This window comes from Trachinotus anak, unplaced genomic scaffold, assembly GCF_046630095.1.
Source record: "Trachinotus anak isolate AG129_WGS33_773 ecotype Australia unplaced genomic scaffold, CSIRO_AGI_Tana_v1 ptg000001l, whole genome shotgun sequence".
Taxonomy (NCBI): domain Eukaryota; kingdom Metazoa; phylum Chordata; class Actinopteri; order Carangiformes; family Carangidae; genus Trachinotus; species Trachinotus anak.
The window spans coordinates 6,560,530-6,579,332 of NW_027273852.1; the positions used below are offsets into that span (position 1 = coordinate 6,560,530).

The 18,803-nt window shown below is 41.3% G+C and overlaps 2 protein-coding genes across 2 annotated transcripts in view; one reads left to right on the forward strand and one right to left on the reverse strand.

Annotated features, from left to right (window-relative positions):
- The first annotated feature begins 568 nt into the window (after nucleotides 1-568).
- Nucleotides 569-8,596, forward strand: LOC139608062 (desmin-like). The gene is made up of 10 exons (XM_071461556.1): nucleotides 569-1,399; nucleotides 3,640-3,700; nucleotides 3,941-4,036; nucleotides 4,965-5,126; nucleotides 5,224-5,349; nucleotides 5,536-5,646; nucleotides 5,921-6,030; nucleotides 6,237-6,289; nucleotides 6,937-7,028; nucleotides 7,820-8,596. Exons 1-10 carry the CDS (start codon nucleotides 822-824, stop codon nucleotides 7,859-7,861), a joined length of 1,431 nt encoding a protein of 476 aa, XP_071317657.1. The 5' UTR covers nucleotides 569-821; the 3' UTR covers nucleotides 7,862-8,596.
- A 1,944-nt stretch (nucleotides 8,597-10,540) lies between these two features.
- tmem198aa (transmembrane protein 198aa) overlaps nucleotides 10,541-18,803 on the reverse strand; it is a 35,064-nt gene continuing 26,801 nt past the window's right edge. Inside the window, exons 6-7 of the mRNA XM_071461649.1 lie at nucleotides 15,294-15,595; nucleotides 10,541-14,061 (exon numbers count right to left, since the gene is read on the reverse strand). Of these exons, the coding sequence (XP_071317750.1) occupies nucleotides 13,909-14,061; nucleotides 15,294-15,595 (455 nt within the window). The 3' untranslated portion in view covers nucleotides 10,541-13,908. The remainder of the gene's footprint in view (nucleotides 14,062-15,293; nucleotides 15,596-18,803) is intronic.

Here is an 18,803-nt window from a genome sequence, read left to right on the forward strand (position 1 = left end):
AGCAAAAGGAGTGACAAGGGGGGGAGAGGAATGAGAAAATAAGTGGGGCTGGAGAAAAAATTAGTGGCTGAAAAGGGGGAGGAGGCGTAGAGGAAAGGCTTGGAGGATAATGGACGAGATATCAAGAATCTGCAATAAACTGATTAGAAAAATGCCATCTAAGTAATATTACATTTCCTGAAAATGAAGTGGAGCCAGATGATGGGCTTTTCCTTTAAAAGGCAATCATTTCTACTAAATATTATTGATACACCTGAAGTCAAATTTAATTTGTCAAGTCAACAGAAAAATGTTTAATTAACTTCTTATGCTGTAGATTTCAGAGACAAAATTAAGCCAAACTGACCAAATATAAGATTAAAATTGCACTTTGACTAAAGCGGCCTGTTTTCAACAGTTACTGCCTACGTGTCCACGTGCCCACATAGTCTCTAGAAAGTACCATTAATGCTCTTTTACAGCTATAAGATGATGTGGTAATCCATGGTAAAATCTACCAAAACGGGTCCAATATGAACTTTCTTCAGCTTTGGGCTCTGATTTAAAATGCTGACAAAGTGATCAATAAAGGGAAAATGGGGTTGAGTGGAGGGGGTGGAGTAAGGGGTAGTGGGAGTATAGACTTGGGTGAATAGAGACAGAGGGAGGACACAGAGGAGGGGTCAGGGTGGGAGTAGGTGTGGTAGATCTACAAATAGCTGCGCTCTGTGCCTGGCATTTCTTCACTTAGTTTCCCTCCCAGTTGCCCAGTGGGACAGTTGGGTCTCAACACCTCAAGCGGCTCCATCCAAACCACAAGCCAACCGAACAGCCAGCCAGCCATGAGCAAGTCATACTCCTCCTCAGCCCAGAGTGCCTCCTCATACCGCCGCACCTTCGGCTCCGGCGTTGGATCAACCCCAATGTCTTCCCTCTTCTCCTCTGGAGGAGGCCGCAGCTCCTCTTCAAGCCACATGTCTGCCAGAGTCTACGAGGTCAAGAGCTCAGGCATCCCCTCCTTTTCCAGCTACAGGGTGTCCTCTGGTGCCGGAGGAGCTGGGTACGGCTCCTCTACAGCCATGCGCACCTACGCCGGTGAGAAACTCGACTTCAACCTGGCCGATGCCATGAACCAGGACTTCCTCAACACAAGGACCAATGAGAAGGCCGAGCTTCAGCACCTCAATGACCGCTTTGCCAGCTACATCGAGAAGGTGCGTTTCCTGGAGCAGCAGAACGCAGCACTGACGGTGGAGATTGAGAAGCTGAGGGGTCGTGAGGGGCCCGGGCGCGTGGCTGAGCTGTACGAGGAGGAAATGAGGGAGCTGAGGAGGCAGATAGAGGCTATCTCCAGCCAGCGTGCCCGAGTGGAGGTGGAGAGAGACAACCTGGCTGATGACCTGCAGAAACTTAAGCTGAGGTAAATTGGATGCTGAGGATGGATTGAATTGTGCCAGTGTGTGGGTGAATGGATGAATGATGAGTTCTGTAATGCCACTGGATTTCTATATATATGAGTGTGCGAATGTGTTTCCCAGAAAAGAGGTGTACTTCGGCAGGTGTGAGCAACAGATTGATGTTAACTTTTGCAGAAAGATAAACATTATACAACTGTATAATAGAGTTTAGTTTGTGCCTTTACAGCAAAACAATTTCTACTCCCTACTACTAACACATCTATGAGTTGATGTTCCCTTCCCTTTAATTTCAATAGTTTGTAGAAATCTGGACAGATACAATTTTTTATTTAACGTTTTTTCTTTTTTCTAATCTTGGTGATGATCTTGTGATCTTAAAAATGGAAGTTTCTGACCCATAGGTTGGCAACCACTAGTAAACATTACAAAAACAGAATTGACACAGTGCTGGATGTTGAAGGATGAGAGAATAAGAAGATATGGAAAGCTTGAGAAGAGTACGAGTAAGTGGAGTGTAAAGGTAGTTTTCCTGATTAATGAGTTAAAAACACCAACATGTGGCTTCCGTGACAACTCACTGATTTCCAGAGGTGTAGCTTCTCTTCTGGAGGAAAGGGAAATAAAATCACAAAGAAGAGATTTGAGAATAGCGTCACTTTAATGAGTGTCACAGTCCACCAACTTTTTTACAAAGGTAATTTATCATTTACTCACAGGAGACGTAGCAGGAAAAAATGAAAAGAGGGAGAGAGAGAGAGAGAGAGAGAGAGAGAGAGAGAGAGAGAGAAAGAGACGTGCAGACTCATAGGAATAAAGCTGAGGCAGACAGACAGACAGATAAAGTTTCAGTTAGACAGAAAGTGGTGCAGCAGTCAGTAGGAGAAGAAGTAGACAGATGAAAAAAAAAGAAAAACAGATGAACACACACAGCCTCTTATGTGTACGTGTGTGTCTACAAAGATAGAAAAACGAAGAAAAATGAACTAAAATTTCAAAAAGACCACCAAATACACGTAACTACTGTGTGTGTATGTGTGTGAGAGAGAGAATCAGAGAGAGAGAGAGAGAGAGAGAGAGAGAGAGAGCTGTGATGTGGGTGTATCGCTGAATTGTCTATTTGTAGCTACTAGGTCAGCTCTATGAATTTAGAATTTCTGTCACTGCAACAGCAAGGAACATCACTTAAATTTAAGTGTATATAGAGGCACACTCACACACACATACACGCACAGCCCATGCACAAACACTCACTTTCTTTTTATCAGCCCTTTTTAAATTGTTGCCTGCAGCTCTGGGTGAATCTTGCCAAGGCACCTGCTGCTCCCACTGATATCAAAATACTCTCAGAAACCTCCTGCCTGCCAACAGTTACAATGCCTGCATGCAGACACACACACAGGACGATCGCAGAGTTTAAAGATAGCACCTGCATCTCAATTATATACTATAAAAACAAATGTGTCTGACCAATTCCTTCTTTTTCCTGCAAGATACTTGCAATAAAAAAAGTGTAAAATAAAATGTATTTGCCACACACACATCAGCAACTACAATACACTGCAAGGACTGCAGGGGTATTAACAGGAATAGCACAGGTTGTTGAAAATATGTTAAAGTATGTATAATGTGCTGGGTGCTGCCCAACTGGTCCAATCAATATGAAAAAGAAGTTTGCATTATTTGAATTCACATATAACAAACCTTAGAATAAGCAGAAATTTCCAACCAGTGAGTCCTGAACCAGAAATACTTTTGCAGTTTGCAAAGGCTTCTCTGCATTTTCTACACTTTTCTACAGTTCCCAGTTGTTCAGGGTGCATAGTGAAATGCTAATTCTGGATACAGTAATAGCCAAGGGCAGACCTCTGTAGCTTTCTCAATGTTACCCTCTGACTCTGACAGTGTGAGAGCAGCTGCACCTCAGCTTTAGGACTCAAAGAGCAAAAGCGCAAGAATGTGTGAGCATGTGTGTATGGGTATGTACAACATTAACATAAGATTGTGATGTGTCATTGCCCAGTCGGTAATGTTCTTATAAATTTACTGGCAGCCAAAAAGAGCAGAGAGCGGAAAGCTGGAGGAATGAGAGCTGGCTACTTCATTTATCTGTTTAGTAATTGGTCCCCAAGGAAGAAACCATACTCTCAAGCACAGTTGTTGTGTTTGTTTTCATTTATGTTTCAACTTTCCTGTTTTTTTTTGCTCCCTTCCTCTTTTCCTCTGCTGCTCTTGCTCTCTCCAGACTGCAGGAGGAGATTCACCAGAAGGAAGAGGCTGAGAACAACCTGTCTGCTTTCAGAGCCGTATGTCATTATTTCCATAAAATCACTCTAGTATATTTCAAACTTTAGTCATTTTCCCCTCAAAGCTTGAGGTAGAAGGTGAAATTTTCCTTCAATCCTGCTGGCACAACTTTCCCTTTTATCTCTCATTTACCTTTATCTATCTTCACTGCCTCTTAATTTCCTGTTCTCACTGCACCTTTTCATCTTTTCTGTTGGTTGTCACTATAATGTTTGTTTTTTTGTTTGTTTTGTATCCAGGATGTTGACAATGCTACTCTGGCCAGGCTGGACCTGGAGAGGCGCATCGAGAGTCTGCAAGAGGAGATTGCCTTCCTCAAGAAGATCCATGAAGAGGTTTGTTGATCCGACTGTAAATTTAGTCTGGCTGCCTCCATTGAGGCCTACAGTGATATGTCTTTGTACTATGTGTGTCATTAGGGCGGTGTGTACTGTATCATATAGCAGCTCTGTGTGAGAATATGCTGTAATATCAGATCGGAGCCTCTGTAGGCATGCAGGGGATCAAATGTTTCACACTTGAACACACCTCCTGATGTTAAAACATTTATTCTCCACATTTACTCACCGCCACTCTCCGTCTCTCTGATGTCCTCCTCCCTCTGCAAAAATGTAACAAATTATAACATGCAGCTCTTATGCAGAGCAAAAGCAAGGAGTGCAGCAGATACATCTGTGCACATTCACTTGCAGACATCAAAGGACATAGCCAGCCACACACTCAGACACACGTCGGCACTCTTGAGGTCCCTTCCTGTCATTTTGTCTACCCTGCCTCTACTTTGACCTCTCAGAAATGCTGAACTGCGGATAGGTTAAAGAGAGCATGACAGCTGTTGTGTCTGTGTGTGTGCGTTGGTGTGTGCATGTGAACAGATGCAAAGCTATTTATAGCTTTTGGTTAGATCAGAAGACAGCTGAGTGGGGCCAAAGCTTACCATTTTGGAACTAGTTTTACACTGCCCGAATCAGCCCTGTGTCATTCTGGATTTCTAATAATAATGTTGCATCAGTACACCACTGGGGAAATTAATAGTCTAACTTTTTGTGGATATGTCATTGATGCCCTATGCTGACTTTTATTGATATATTAAGTTTCTTCAGTTCCAGTGTCAAGTTAGCGGTAAAGTGTTGTGGTTGTGAGAGGGACATGGTTTAAATGAGAACCTTGCTCCGTTTCTTTAACTTTAAATACCCACAAGACTAGTTCTTTTTGTCTTTCTAACCTTCCTGTCATTTTCTTTATTCTCTTGTCACCTTGCAGGAGATCCGCGAGCTGCAGAGCCAGATGCAGGACACTCAGGTCCAGATCCAGATGGACATGTCCAAACCCGACCTGACTGCCGCTCTGAGGGACATCCGCATGCAGTACGAGGGCATCGCCGCCAAGAACATTGCAGAGGCTGAAGACTGGTACAAATCTAAGGTATGGTGGAATCACCTACACATACACCCCCCCCACCACACACATGCAGTCTCTTTCAGCTGTCACACTGCTAAAACCTCATCCCCTCTCCCCTCAGGTGTCTGATCTGAACCAGGCTGTGAACAAGAACAATGATGCGCTGCGTCAGGCCAAACAGGAGAGCATGGAGTACAGACACCAGATCCAGTCCTACACCTGTGAGATCGACTCACTCAAAGGCACCGTGAGTATTTAACTCTCTCACTTCTTTCAAACAGATTTAATACATTTAGTTTGTTTAATTTTCCTTCCTTAAAAGCATACTCTCTGTTATCAACATCCCCTCTCCCCCTCCTCCTGTCTCTTTCATTCAGTCTTAGACCACTCTGTCCCTTCACTCTTCTAACCTCATGTCTCTGTCCCCCTGTAGAATGAGTCTCTGCTGCGCCAGATGAGAGATATGGAGGATCGCATGTCCCGCGAGGCCTCTGGCTACCAGGACACTATCACACGACTGGAGGAAGACATCGCTAAGATGAAGGTAATCAGCATAGAGATTTTACATGAAGTCTTTAGTCCATAAATCCACTAGAAAGTACTTTCAAACAGATACAGAATTCAGTATATTGTTTGACTGGAACTTAACTCAATTTAGCCACTGCATCAGTGATTTTGAAAATGACTGAAAGTAATCTTGAGTGCAGCTGAAACCTCCGATGGGCACACTGTCTGTGATTTTTAAACAGGATTGTTGCTGTTTTTCTAGGTATATTTTTTTTGAGCAGGCAATAAAAGCTTTATGAAATGATTCACAGGATGATATGGCCCGCCACCTGAGAGAGTACCAGGACCTCCTCAATGTGAAGATGGCCCTCGATATTGAAATTGCCACCTACCGCAAGCTGCTGGAGGGAGAGGAGAGCAGGTGTGTGTGTGTGTGTGTTTGTGTGTGTGTGTGCTGTTCATATTTGAATGTGGATTAACTCAGGCAGTATTATTCCCAAACCATCTACACTAAGGCTATCATAAGCTTCCTTTTCTCACTGAGATTTGTTACTTGTATGTAGGTATGTATATATCTACCTTTTTTTACTGACCTGTAATGCTGCATTATGTTCTCGTTGTTTACAGGATCACTACCACTGTGCCTGTCCAGTCTGCCTTTTCTTCTATTGGATTCAGAGGTAGGAAAAACACTACACATTCTTCCCTTCACACAAAAATACCCACAAAATCCATTTTACATTCCAGATGAGTCAATGAGAGGATAAAAAAGACTAATTATAGCTTGTGACTGTATATGGTAGGCACTATTTTGAGGGCATTACATGTTGCATTTCTGCAGTGTCACATTCTGACCACTGTGTGGAGATATATGACATGTCAAAAAACCCCTATGGCTTTATGATTCATAGAAGCAATCAACACAAACCCACAATTCAATAAACTCACAACTTAGCCTCTTCATTTAATTTTTTAACTGGTGAAACATGCCATTAATCTCTGCCACTACCTCCCCTTGTCCAGTAATTAGAAACAATGAGATGAAATTAGAGATGATGTAAGAGGTACAGCCATGATTCATTAGTGCCTATGAGTTTGAATATTACACTTTTAAGTGGCAGTCATACTGTCTCTGCAGACTGCCTGATGGCTGTATCCATAATGTTGGAGGCATGACAACATGGTGTTCAGCGCCAATTAACCCTCTAAGAGCAATACTAAACTAATGTTATTGTCTTCAAACTAATTGAGCTTAGTGGAACTGTAGCAAAGCGTAATGTACCAGTCTATGAAAGAGTGTAAGAGCTGTATGAATGTGTTCTCACAGAGACCAGTCCTGAGTCCCAGCATCAACGCTCATCAGAAGTTCACTCCAAGAAGACCGTTCTCATCAAGACCATCGAGACCCGCGATGGAGAGGTTTGAGCACATACGCATAAACATAAACACACACACGCACACACACACACACACACACACACACAGCAAACAGTATATTTTTCAGCAAGTACTTTACATATGTAGAAATCCATGCATAGGCATGCAAGACTCACATAAAACATACACTCATTAGTTTAGCTGTTGCGAGATAATATTAATAAATTATCCAGCTGAGCTGTTTTGATTTGTTACTTTCTTATCCAGATGAAGTATTCTATGAGCCAGGGTGCTAGTGCCCAGTGTGTAAGTCTGGTTCCAGTGTCCCACCTACCACCTGTTCACTATGGGTTTCAGCAAACTACCAAATTTAAAAAGAAAATGCCTCTATTCAGTTTGATTTCCTCTCCACCTCTGCATGTCCATCTAAAAAAGACAAAAGTTCACATGTGCATTTCACAGCATGGAGAAAAAGGTGACACTAACCAGGAGTTGAAATTTTAGCTGCAGCAACATTTCTAGTCTGTGACTGAATGGCTGAAATCTTGTAGTTTGCATTGACCCTGTGTAGACACTTTTACATAGGCAGCAACCCTCCACGCTGGCTTCTATGAATAAACAGCTTCACTCTCAGTGGTTACCGTTGTCCCCTGCACGACTCTTCACTTCAAACAATACCTGCCCTTAGGAGGGGAACATCAGTAGCATCAGTATCAGCCTGTTCACTGTTGATATGCTCACGTTTGATCTGCAACACTCTGCAGACCTTAACATATATAATGAATGTTGTTCAATTTGTTACAATTTACAGTACCTCTTTTTGTCCTCCTCAGGTGGTCAGCGAGTCCACACAGCACCAGCAAGACATCATGTAAACAAGAAGAGGCAACATTAGAAACCATATAAGTAATAATACAATTAAAAAAATTATGCAAACATCTACATTTTCCTACCAAGACTAAGACAATTTATAAGATGGGCCCGTTTGTAGATGCAGAAGCACAAAATTGTATCGGTGAATGCAACCAGTAAGCTTGTGCATCTTTACACACTGTTCTGTATACAAAATACAAAAAAATAAACAGGATAGAGGTACTATGGAGGTAGCCTGGTTTGAAATAAAAGCCATTCCACAAATGTATACTTTATTCATGTTACTTTCCATCTTTCAAAAACACCTACATTTGTCAATTTGTCATACTTTGTCTACAAATATAACTCAAAAGCATGAGTGCAGTTTGAACTAACAACACATATCTTATGTAGCTGTATTGGCCCAATATCTATAAGAAATTTTGCGAGGTGCAAGACAGATCAATGGCCGTGAAACACAGTGGTCAAAAATATTATTGTATCAGTAATTTTCACTGAACGTATTCCAAGTATGTGACTGAATCTAGGGCGGCTTTTATTTGTGTGACTGATTCAAAGTACGTGAAACGTTGGTCTAAGTTTTGAAATAGGTCAGAAACACAAACATCTAATGAAAGAGGAACTCAGTGATGTTTTAAGTTTGAGCTCAGTAGCATGTGCTGGATTTTGTATGTGTATGGGTAACCATGGTACGGGGCTTCATTGTGACAAAGTCTCAAATAAAGACATTTATTATCGCCATTTGTCACTTGAATTTCTTGATATTTTGTCACAAATGAACATCTTTAATTTTTGCTTTTGTCAGCACAAAGCCCAGAGAGCGTACATGGCTTTTCATTGGTTCCCTTATGAACCGTTTCTACCCGCTGCATTCTTTATCTGATGTGGCCTGTATTAGGTTTCTAAAAGGATACAAGCTTTCCCGGCCGAGCGGAACACTCCTGTCAACATTTAATTCACTTTTAGAAAGAAAATAGGAGTTGCAGTTTTGTTGAAATGATCAGTAACGGTACTGGTCTCAGTGCAGAGAAAAGTGAACAATGGTTTGTTAATGAGCTGGTCCCGGTCGTGCTTTGTTTCCAGCAGAAAGCAGATTAGCACAGCACCAAGAATTACAGTCTGTGCAGTTTGTTTATGGAGCCACTGGACTGAAAATGTCAGTGGAGATAAAAAAGAAAAAAAAATAAGTCGGGTGAGGGAGGAAAGAGAAAAGAAAGACACAGACAAATGAGCATGCAAGAAAGAGAGCGAGACCGGGAGGGGGGTATGGGGAGAAAATGAGAAAAATTGAGAGGACGAATGTAATGAAAAGGTTATTCAGAGACATGGAAAAAGAAAGGAGAGGAAGATTTAACGAGAAGACACAACAAAGAAAGAAGCTCAGAAAGAAAGGAAGAAAGAAAGAATGTCATTTCTCTGCTTTTCCAGTAATTAGTGGAGCCATGTTGGACCTTTCTGTCTCCATCACTGTTTCCTCACACTGCTGTCAGCGGCAACAGCTTCGCAGTCCTTATAGGTCGATAAAAAGGGCAGCGTGTTCCTCCGTTCCATTTCCTTCAAATGAAGCCATTTTATCTTTTTGACCCTTCCTCTATCAGCTGGTCAAAGTACAGGTTGACAGCATTCATTCTGGCTTTTTAAAAGATGTTTGTAGAAAACATTTATTATGAATGCACCTCTGATTGCATTTATAATTGACAGACTGAGAGTACAGCAAGCTATACCATTTCTTACATAACTGCTGCACTGTAGTTTTTCATCAGCGCAATGTAGCCTGAAACCTACAAGTCAGAACGTATCACTGCAAACAGCATGAGGATGAGCTCAACCAGCCAACCAGATGCTTTGTTTTACCATGTGTTATGTTTGAACTCCTCAGTAGATCTTTATCGTGGCTGAGGTGCAGAGCAAAGAAGGAAGGAGAGGAAGGAAAATACAATACAGATGGCTTATGAAAATTCATTTGCCACTTATATTCTCGTTTACATGGAGCCGTGTGTACTCCAACTTCAACCACCTTAATAAAAGAGCGGGCATTGCGGTATTAGTGATCTATCCAGACATATTGATACACTGATATCCAAGTAATAGGTGTGTTTCTCCTTCCGTCCAGAATTGTGGGCTTTTCTTTTTGGTGCGCATAAGCCCAGATTTGAAAACTGTTGTTATCTACAATGCACAGAACTGACTGCAAACAGGCCACGTGTTGCAAACTGCTGTAAAACCCCAAATGAGATGCAAATTCTGAATGTACTGTATACAATGTCCAGAGAACACTCATGAAACCTGTATAATATCTCTCAGGTCTTATAAGATAATGCTAAATTTGGGAAAAGGCCATATTCGGAAAATCCTAACAGAATATGCTGTTTATATGACCCACATGGAATGATAGCAGAACATTACTGTGCATGTAAATGTACTGACTGTTTCGAATGAGCTCAACCCTAATTTGGCATTTCTATGTGTACGGTAATTTGTTGTTACCTGCAACACACATACACCAATATCTGTAGATCTGTGGCCAGGCTAACTACTGGAATAACCTCGATGTAGCATGTGATCAGACTGCAGTATGTGACTGTTTTAAGTATGATTGCTGAATATTTGGTATTTTGTGCTCATGAATGCACCTCTATATGCAACTGTGTAGGAGCAGTACAGACAACAAGACCATTAGATTGTAGAATCACAATGTTTATCATATTTTAGGTCCATATAAATTCATGCTCAATAATAATAATGATAATAATAATAATAATAATAATAATAATAATAATGACCAGGTTGTTTGTACAAATTTAAACAGGGTGGAAGGGAAAATTAATTGCTGTCTCGCAATTACTGAAGTACTGATAACTGCTGATAATCAGAGTCAAGGCTCAGTTTGTTATTGTTGAATTTCAACATCACATGTTGAAACACCAGGATTACAATGATACAAGTGCCTCCACCACCCAGCCAAATGAAACCAACTGGACATACAGTAGTAACACAATATAAAACAAGTCTACTCCATTAGAAAAGAATCAGCTGGATAAATTACATAACATAAAGAACCATGGTGTAAACATGAAAATGGAACCGATCATTTGTACACTGAAAAACTATTTACAGTTCAATATCTACAATAAAAGTGTTCCCCCAAAATATATTCAGCGTTGATAAGCAACCACAGAAAATCATAGAAATGAAAAAAATTAATTAAAAGAAGAGAAATAAAAGATTTTTGTTTTGTTTTGTCCCCAAATTACAAGCAAGAGAAGGGCCAATTTTCAAATTAACCTTTTGTTCCCAGGTAAAGACAGTAATAATGTTACAACTGCATTACAATAAAACCACAAAGGAAGACCAAAACAGGACTGAAATGTAAGTAAAAACCAAAATAACACTTGAATAGCCACTACTGCAAAACATTATTGGAGTAACACTGATACAGCAGAACAGAAGGTGACTTAGCATAATACATGTCAAGAGGAGGAAAGTGATTTAAATGCCTTTAGAAAGCCCTTTTAACTGGACAGCATGAGCAAGAGAAGAGAAGAGAAGAGAAGAGAAGAGAAGAGAAGAGAAGAGAAGAGAAGAGAAGAGAAGAGAAGAGAAGAGAAGAGAAGAGAAGAGAAGAGAAGAGAAAAGTTGGACCTATTCACTGGGACTGAATAGTTTGGACCTTTCAAAGATGTTCTATACATGTTTTCCTTGATTATTGAAAAAAAAGCACTGTGGTCACTGAAAACAATCAGATTATGATGTTCAATTCTGCATATTAGTTAACATTGAAGTGCATTACACTTCAGACTGACATCCTTCCACAATTTTTATTTCATTCAGTCAATGTTGAAAGTGTGTTGTGCACCCTTGGACCAACAAACTAAACAGGAAATCTGAGTTTTTTTTACATGACAACAGTGACACACTGAAACACTGACACACTGGAAACAGTTACACAAGGATTCTCATGCAGTAATGGGTTAAGATGTAAATTACTAGTCCTCCAGTCCCATGTCCATCATACAAAGAAGTGCAAAGCCTGCTAATTCCAAGCACCACTTGAGTATTTAGTGGTACTTTAGTATTTAAGTATAGTAAGATTGTGTTGTTGATATAAACCTCAGAAATAAAATCCTCAAAAAAATACATAACACATATAATCCAAATGGCCATGATTTGTTTCCAATTAGAATTTAAAAACATTTATGCACTGAGGAATTAATTTTTGTATTTTGGGATATTTATTTGTGTATTTTTACAGAAATGTTTAACCTCAGTTGGAACAGTGACACTGTCTATTATGGGGTAAAACAGTATCCAAAGAGGTTCAAATAAAACAAAAATAGCTCAGCTGCACTGAAAATACTTCCTTTACATATCTCCCTCAACTCTCTGGATGTTCAGTACAACAACAGCAATGTTAGCACATTTGAGTTTAAAAGCGAATCACACGCAAATGCATGTACACACAAACATATTCACACATTAGCCTAGAAAAAAATGGTCCAGTAGTAAACATTAGAGGGTGCTATTTGCAAACGCTTTAATCTTTTCACTATGTCTCATCATTTACAGGAGATTATCTTTATTTTAAACCTCCTCCTTTTCATCATTTAACTCTTCATCCAAACTAGAGGATTCACATTTTAACCAGACCAGTATATTGGTGAAAAAGAGCCAACAGAGCACGTTTTACATACATTACAATGAATCCCCCTCTCCCTGCCCAGTGTTTGGTACAAGCCATCACTTGCCACAGGGCTCATGTGTCCACTCACACACACAAATACACTATATTAACCATTTTGTCGCCTCCAAAGAGATTTCATGTCAACAGTTAAGTTTCTGGACGACCAGTTATCAGACAGCAGGTAAATGTCTTTGTGCCTTAACAGCATTTTTAAACAGCTGACAAATTCTGTAAAGGTAGATTGTTGTTAGGATAAGAGGTGGAAAGGGAACAAGAGAGCACTTAGACACATGTCGACAAACAGAATTACACACAGTCGCTCTAAATTTTAGTGGAAAGAGGAAAGAAGAGGGGAGGTATGGATGTGTTTCCTGCTCAGGTCTGTAGTTAAAACAGTTGAAGATTGAGGGCACAAGGAAAGTAATTAGATTGTAGCACATTCCCCTTCGAAAAAGGCAACAGCATAGGAAATGACACATTGAGTGTTCACGGGAGAAATGACATAAAAATTGTCTTCGGTGTGAACTGCTTAATGCAATGCGCACCTAAAACCGGCTCCACTACTGCATGTTGAAGCAGCTGAAGACTTGTGCTGCCATGTGTGGATTCAAAGGCTGTCAGTGGAGACAACAGGCTGATTTCATGAACGCCTTGCTTTTTACACAATGACCTTTCAACAGTGAAGAGCTGCCTTTTTGTTGTTTTGTGAACTGCGTCTTGTACGCTGTTTTTTCCTTTCATTTTTCTCTGAGTGCTCTTAATGGAATCTTTATAGCAAATCATTTCATACCTTGACAACATGAATAACACGCGATGCATTTTGTCTTAAATGTTGCAGCCTCAACCTTTTTTTTTTCCATCTGCAATGACACTGGATATTACTTCGTACTGCTTGAAGCAACCAAGTCTTTAAATCAAATGTTCAACGGAGACAGTTCATTCAGCTCCCCACAAGACAGGTCCAGTTTTTTCTAATGCCCTCAAAACAAGGACAGTAACAGAAGAGCCAGATACAGCGTGTGATGACACATGATGTCTGAGATTTGACCACGTGACCTTCAGCTACAATCAGTTCTTGCTCCTTCTTGGCTCTCTTGTCTTGACATTCAAAAAGAGCAAAACAGAACCAAACTGGACAAATAAATACAACCAAACCAGTGTGGGACTCAATCATACCATCTTTGGGACATATTGAGTTCCTGTTGGGATAGGCAGTTGATTAGGTTGGCACGGTAAAGTTAGGTTTCCTATCCCTAACTGAGTTTTGAAGTAGCCTAATGTGATTGTGCGATTGTGTGTGTGTGTGTGTGTGTGTGTGTGTGTGAGTGTGTGAGTGTGCGAGCGCGTGGATTTGTACATTTCGCTGCCTCAGATGCGAACTGGATGTCCGCTGGGGGCTGTGAGGGGCACTTGAGAGCCACAGTCGTAGTCCAGTTCGGCCATTCGGGATCGGCTCATCATTCGACTGTGGGAGTACGCCCGTCTGTCAGTCTGTCTGTCCCTGAAACTCCTGATGTAGCTCTGTGGACAGACAGACAACACAGGGTTGATACAGGAATCTTTTTGAGTACAGGTGTAATGGCAGTAAACCGCACAAACAACAGTTGTTAAAGCTTACACTCATGTGCAACCACTGTTTAAGGTAGAGTACGCAATTGTAATGTAATACACTTCTTATCAAATTCAGTTAATATCTTCTCATTGTCTGCCAGATGTCCACTCTGTGTGTGCGCTGAAAAGCAGTTTACCCTTCTGTCAGTGCCAGATTGTATGGACTTTTGAATGGGATTGACTGGGAGACTGGAGGTGAAGGTGAATGCATGAAAGAAATTTCTACCATTTCAACAATTTCTATACTCCACAACACAATTGTTGAAAAATGGAGAAAGAGGCTGAGGACACCCAAAGAGTAGAAGGTCAAAAAAACAAAAATTTAAAAAGACGTGCTATGATCACGCAAGGGTGAAGAGTCTTGTTAACACTGCTAAGGCTTTCCAGCAGTGAAGACTGCACAGTTGGACTAGGAAACAAAATTCAGACCTGGACTTATCCACTGCGTCCAGCCCGCACCCCAAATGATAATGATGATTGTAAATATGGCTATCTGCAGCCAGTGGGCTGACAATGGGAAACCATCTTGTCCTCTGCATGTTAGCTTTGCAGCAGCAACTGTAACCACAGTTTGTTGTCTGTTGTTTGCTGTGTATCATGTTATTTATCTGTACAATATGCAAAAGGTTTTACTGTTACGAAGACCTAAAAACACAAGTTTTCCTTCCATGCTGCATAAAATTCTCTGGATTGCACTGCTGTGTTGCTTTGGCAATGCGCTACCATGAAATTTTGAGGCAGAGCACCTGAAGGAGCACTGAAGGGAGAGGTGGATTTGTTTTGCTGTTGAGTTCAAATATCATCAGTCTTCTTCAGGACTGCTGCAGAACTTATTTGCTGGCAGGCAGATTTTTTTGTACTTTGACCAGAGCCAAGATACCCGTTTCCAGTCTTCATGCTAAGCTAAGTTAACTTGCTGCTGGCTTCAGCTTCATTTTGAACACACTGACATGAGAAAGGTATCAACCTTTTAGTCTAACTCGTGGTAAAGAATGCAAATAACCAACTTTCCACTGAAGGTTACATGGATAGATAAAAAACACTAAATATATTACTAAATTAACAGCTTATCTTTAGCATCCCTTGAAATATTTTTTCACTAAAGCCGAAATCTCAAGATTAAGGGGCCTACTGCATCTTACCGGTGACAGCACATCTCCATCAAAACGCCTTTTGGGGTTGACCTTGCGGTGGTAGCCGGGCTCAGTCTGAGGAGGTGGGACTTTAGGAGGCTGAGAGCTCTGGGCTTGATGATGCGGGTGGGATGCCGCTGGGTGGTGATACTGCTGGTGGTGGTGGTGATGGGTGTGGGCCTTCTGCTTGTGGCTTGTCTTCTGGTTCTGTCGTCTTTTTTTCTTCTTGTTCTCCCTCTCTTTCTTTAGCCTCTCTTCCCGCTGTCGGATACGCATGAGCTGGACCCTGCGTTGCTGTCGACTCAAAACCACTACAGATGGAGAGAACAGAGGTGTGATGAATTTGTGGAAAGAAGGAGAGAAAGAGGATAATAGATACTCAAGAGGGGATGAGAGGATGATGACGAAAACTATAATTTAGAAACAAAAGTAATTAAGTGATTAAGTCAATAGGAAAGAATGCTCAAAATCACTGACACTGACAAGAAAAACAGGAGTCATGTCCAATCAGATGACATTTGTTTAGAGTATTTTTAATTAGCTTCTAACTACCGATGGTGAAATATCCCTAGGGAGTTTATTGTAAGTGCAGGCTACAAAAAGAAAAAACCACTGATGTCCATTTCCTCATTGCCTTCATTCTATTCAGTCAGTTGGCAGACGGATAATTTTTCTCACTGCATGTATCCATACTGAGCTGCTCAGTCTCCTGACATATTGTGAGTGGGTGAGAGTGTTTGTGCTACTTTTGGATTGCAAAAGGATGTCTAAAATCCATCCTGTCTCAATCTCCATTCTCCATTCTCCATTTTCTCCATCCAGTGTTTGTAGGCATTTTGATTCACTGGGTTAATATACAGTACTGTGTGTAGTGTAGTGTCGGGGATGTGTTTCCTGTTCATTATGGTCAAAATGTTGAAACAAATGGGAGGACCCCGCTGAACTTCATGAAGACAACATGCACTGCATGTATCACAGTTACTCTGTGTGTGTGTGTGTGTGTTTGTGTATGGGTGGGTGGCTGGGTGTGGGAGTGTTATGAGGTCTATTGTTGTTTTCATTGTGTGTGTGGACAGCTAACAAGGCACCATCTGCCAGGGAAACTGCTTAATGATACCCCCCTTTCCTTTCTCCCAGCTCACCCCACCTTGGGCCCCTCTGGCCACATGCTAGTGTGTGTGTGTGTGTGTGTGTGTGTGTGTTTGTGTGTGTGTTTGTGTGTGTGTGTGTGCGCGTGTGTGTGCGCGTGTGTGTGCGTATGTGTATGTTTGTGTCTGCTCTAGTTCGTCTGTCTTTGTGAGGACCAAGTTGAGCTTTCGACCTTGCGGGTGAGGACATTATAGTGAGCCCCCGCTTCTTTAGAAGTCTGTCTGAGACTTTAGATTCAAGTTAGGTTCCTAATAATCAATGAGGGTCCTCACAAGTACAGAATCACCAAATACGTATCTGTGTGTTTTATCATTTGTGAAAAAAAAAAAAAAGAGAGAGACAGGCTAAACATTTGTTAGCTCATTCATTCATGCCTGTGTCCTGCATGCTCTTCATTCGGCTGACAGATAGATGATTTTCCTCACTGCTCTACTTGGGTGCTCCGCTTACCCATCGTGCCCCAGTTTATCACCCTCGCCCTGCCCTTCCCCCAGTACACCTGCTCCCTCTTTACTCCTCCACATCGTTCCCCACCCTCTTTTCCTTGTCAATACAACGTTTGTCCACATAAAAGGCGCTTTCGGCAGTTACAGACTACAAACAACCTGACTGGAGTTCACTTGACATAGTATAAAGGTTAATTTAAAGCGGTTTACAATTAATACAAATAATGACTTGCCTCTTATCACTGACCGGCAGCCTGCATTTTTTCCTTTATTCATCTTCCCAGTCACAAGCCACAGGCCGTATCTACGTCAGCAAGCATGCAATGCACACAGAGAATAACTATGTTTTGCTCTCCTTTGTCTCATCTTGCTATTTGTTTTCATTATCATCCTTAATTGCTTCAGTATTATTATTGATATTTTTCTTACTTTTTATTCTTCTGTGTGGCCATATTGCTGAAAACCTTCTCAATGTGATTATCTTTTGATTTAGTGTTTAGATATAACAGGTGTAATGAGGGATACTGTACAAATTGCGAGGATGACTGGAGTGAGATCAATACAAACTGGTCTAGTTTTTAACCGTGTAGATAACGCTGTTCTGTCCTTTAGAGTATTTCTATTGTATTTCTATTTGTAAGTTTCCTCTGCCGCCAAACGTGGCTTCTTGCCGGGAGCGGGTCGTGGTGATTGTTGCTTGACAAGAGCTTGGGCCATTGTTGCGTTTACAAGACAAGAGGTTATGATACGCCCTCTGAGCAGAACTACATCTTCAGGGCAGACTGGAGGCGACAATCAGTCACTTTTGGAAAGTGATGAGACGGGCTGAGGCTAGCTGGTTAGCGTGCTAACTTCAGTAGAAGAAAAGATGTGAGAGGGAAAGAGTTAACACTGGCGTTGATTTCCATCGCTGGAGACAGCTCTCGGTGAGTAAGGGAATGGAGTTTGATGCTGAACTGGCATGTTTCTTCGAGACTGGTAGGTAATCAGCTCTCACTGCTAATGTTGGCTATGTAGCAATCGCAAAACTCACAAATGGCTCCTAAGCAGAAGTAATTGTAAAGACTCCCTCCCCTTTCTTGTGGACAGTTTTTAGTCTACCCACACTTCCTTCATGTCTCAATTTCTTTCTAGTGCTCTTTCACCCACAGTAAATTGTACATATTTCAAAATAGCACTAAAAAGCTCCCTCTATATCTTTGCCCACACCCTCTGACTGGAAGCCATGGCTGCCTGCTGTTTAATCCCATTATTTGAGGCCATGTGTGACTTCTTCTAAGATGCTGTATAAATCTGCACATCACAGGCCAGCGAAGAGCTTGTGTGTTTGTGTATGTGTGTACTAATGAATGATGTGTGTGTTTCAGCTTTTCTATAGATAGTGTGTGTGTGTGTCCGTGAGTGAGTGAGTGAGACTGTGTCCCAGTATATTACTGTCTCTGTCTGTATTGTGTGTGAGCAATCTTGCCATCTGTGCTGTGGTTGCTTTCAGAACAGACACTGTTTCTGTCAATAACACATTCTGTTGACAACGCTAATGTTGGTGTATTTAAACTCTCCCTCACACATACTCACACGCACACACATTCCCACACACGCTTCCTTGCCCTCATAATGGCTATGACTTCTAAAGCAATGACACTGCCCGTTTAATAGATGCAGGATGGATCTGTCAGAGCAGCTTGTAGTGGCCGCGCATTGGGACCAGCACCGAAACAAGTCTCATCAACATTCTGTGGACTCCACACAGTGTCCAAGATTAAACTTTAAATCAAATTCAAAATCAGAAACTAAAATGTTCTGTTGAAGTCCCACATTTTTATTTAAAACTGTGTTAAAGTCACCCTTGATTAAACATCTCTTCTGCATGTGCATAGCAGCAGTCCTCCTTCATTTATGTAGTCACTGTCATTGGTGGTAAATA

Bases quoted from the DNA above. Each gene is read 5' to 3' on its own strand.
- LOC139608062 (XM_071461556.1), top strand. From the start codon at position 822: ATGAGCAAGTCATACTCCTCCTCAGCCCAGAGTGCCTCCTCATACCGC. The intron at 4,037-4,964 runs GTTTGTTGATCC...GTCACCTTGCAG, and splicing joins TCAAGAAGATCCATGAAGAG to GAGATCCGCGAGCTGCAGAG. The intron at 7,029-7,819 runs GTTTGAGCACAT...TGTCCTCCTCAG, and splicing joins TCGAGACCCGCGATGGAGAG to GTGGTCAGCGAGTCCACACA.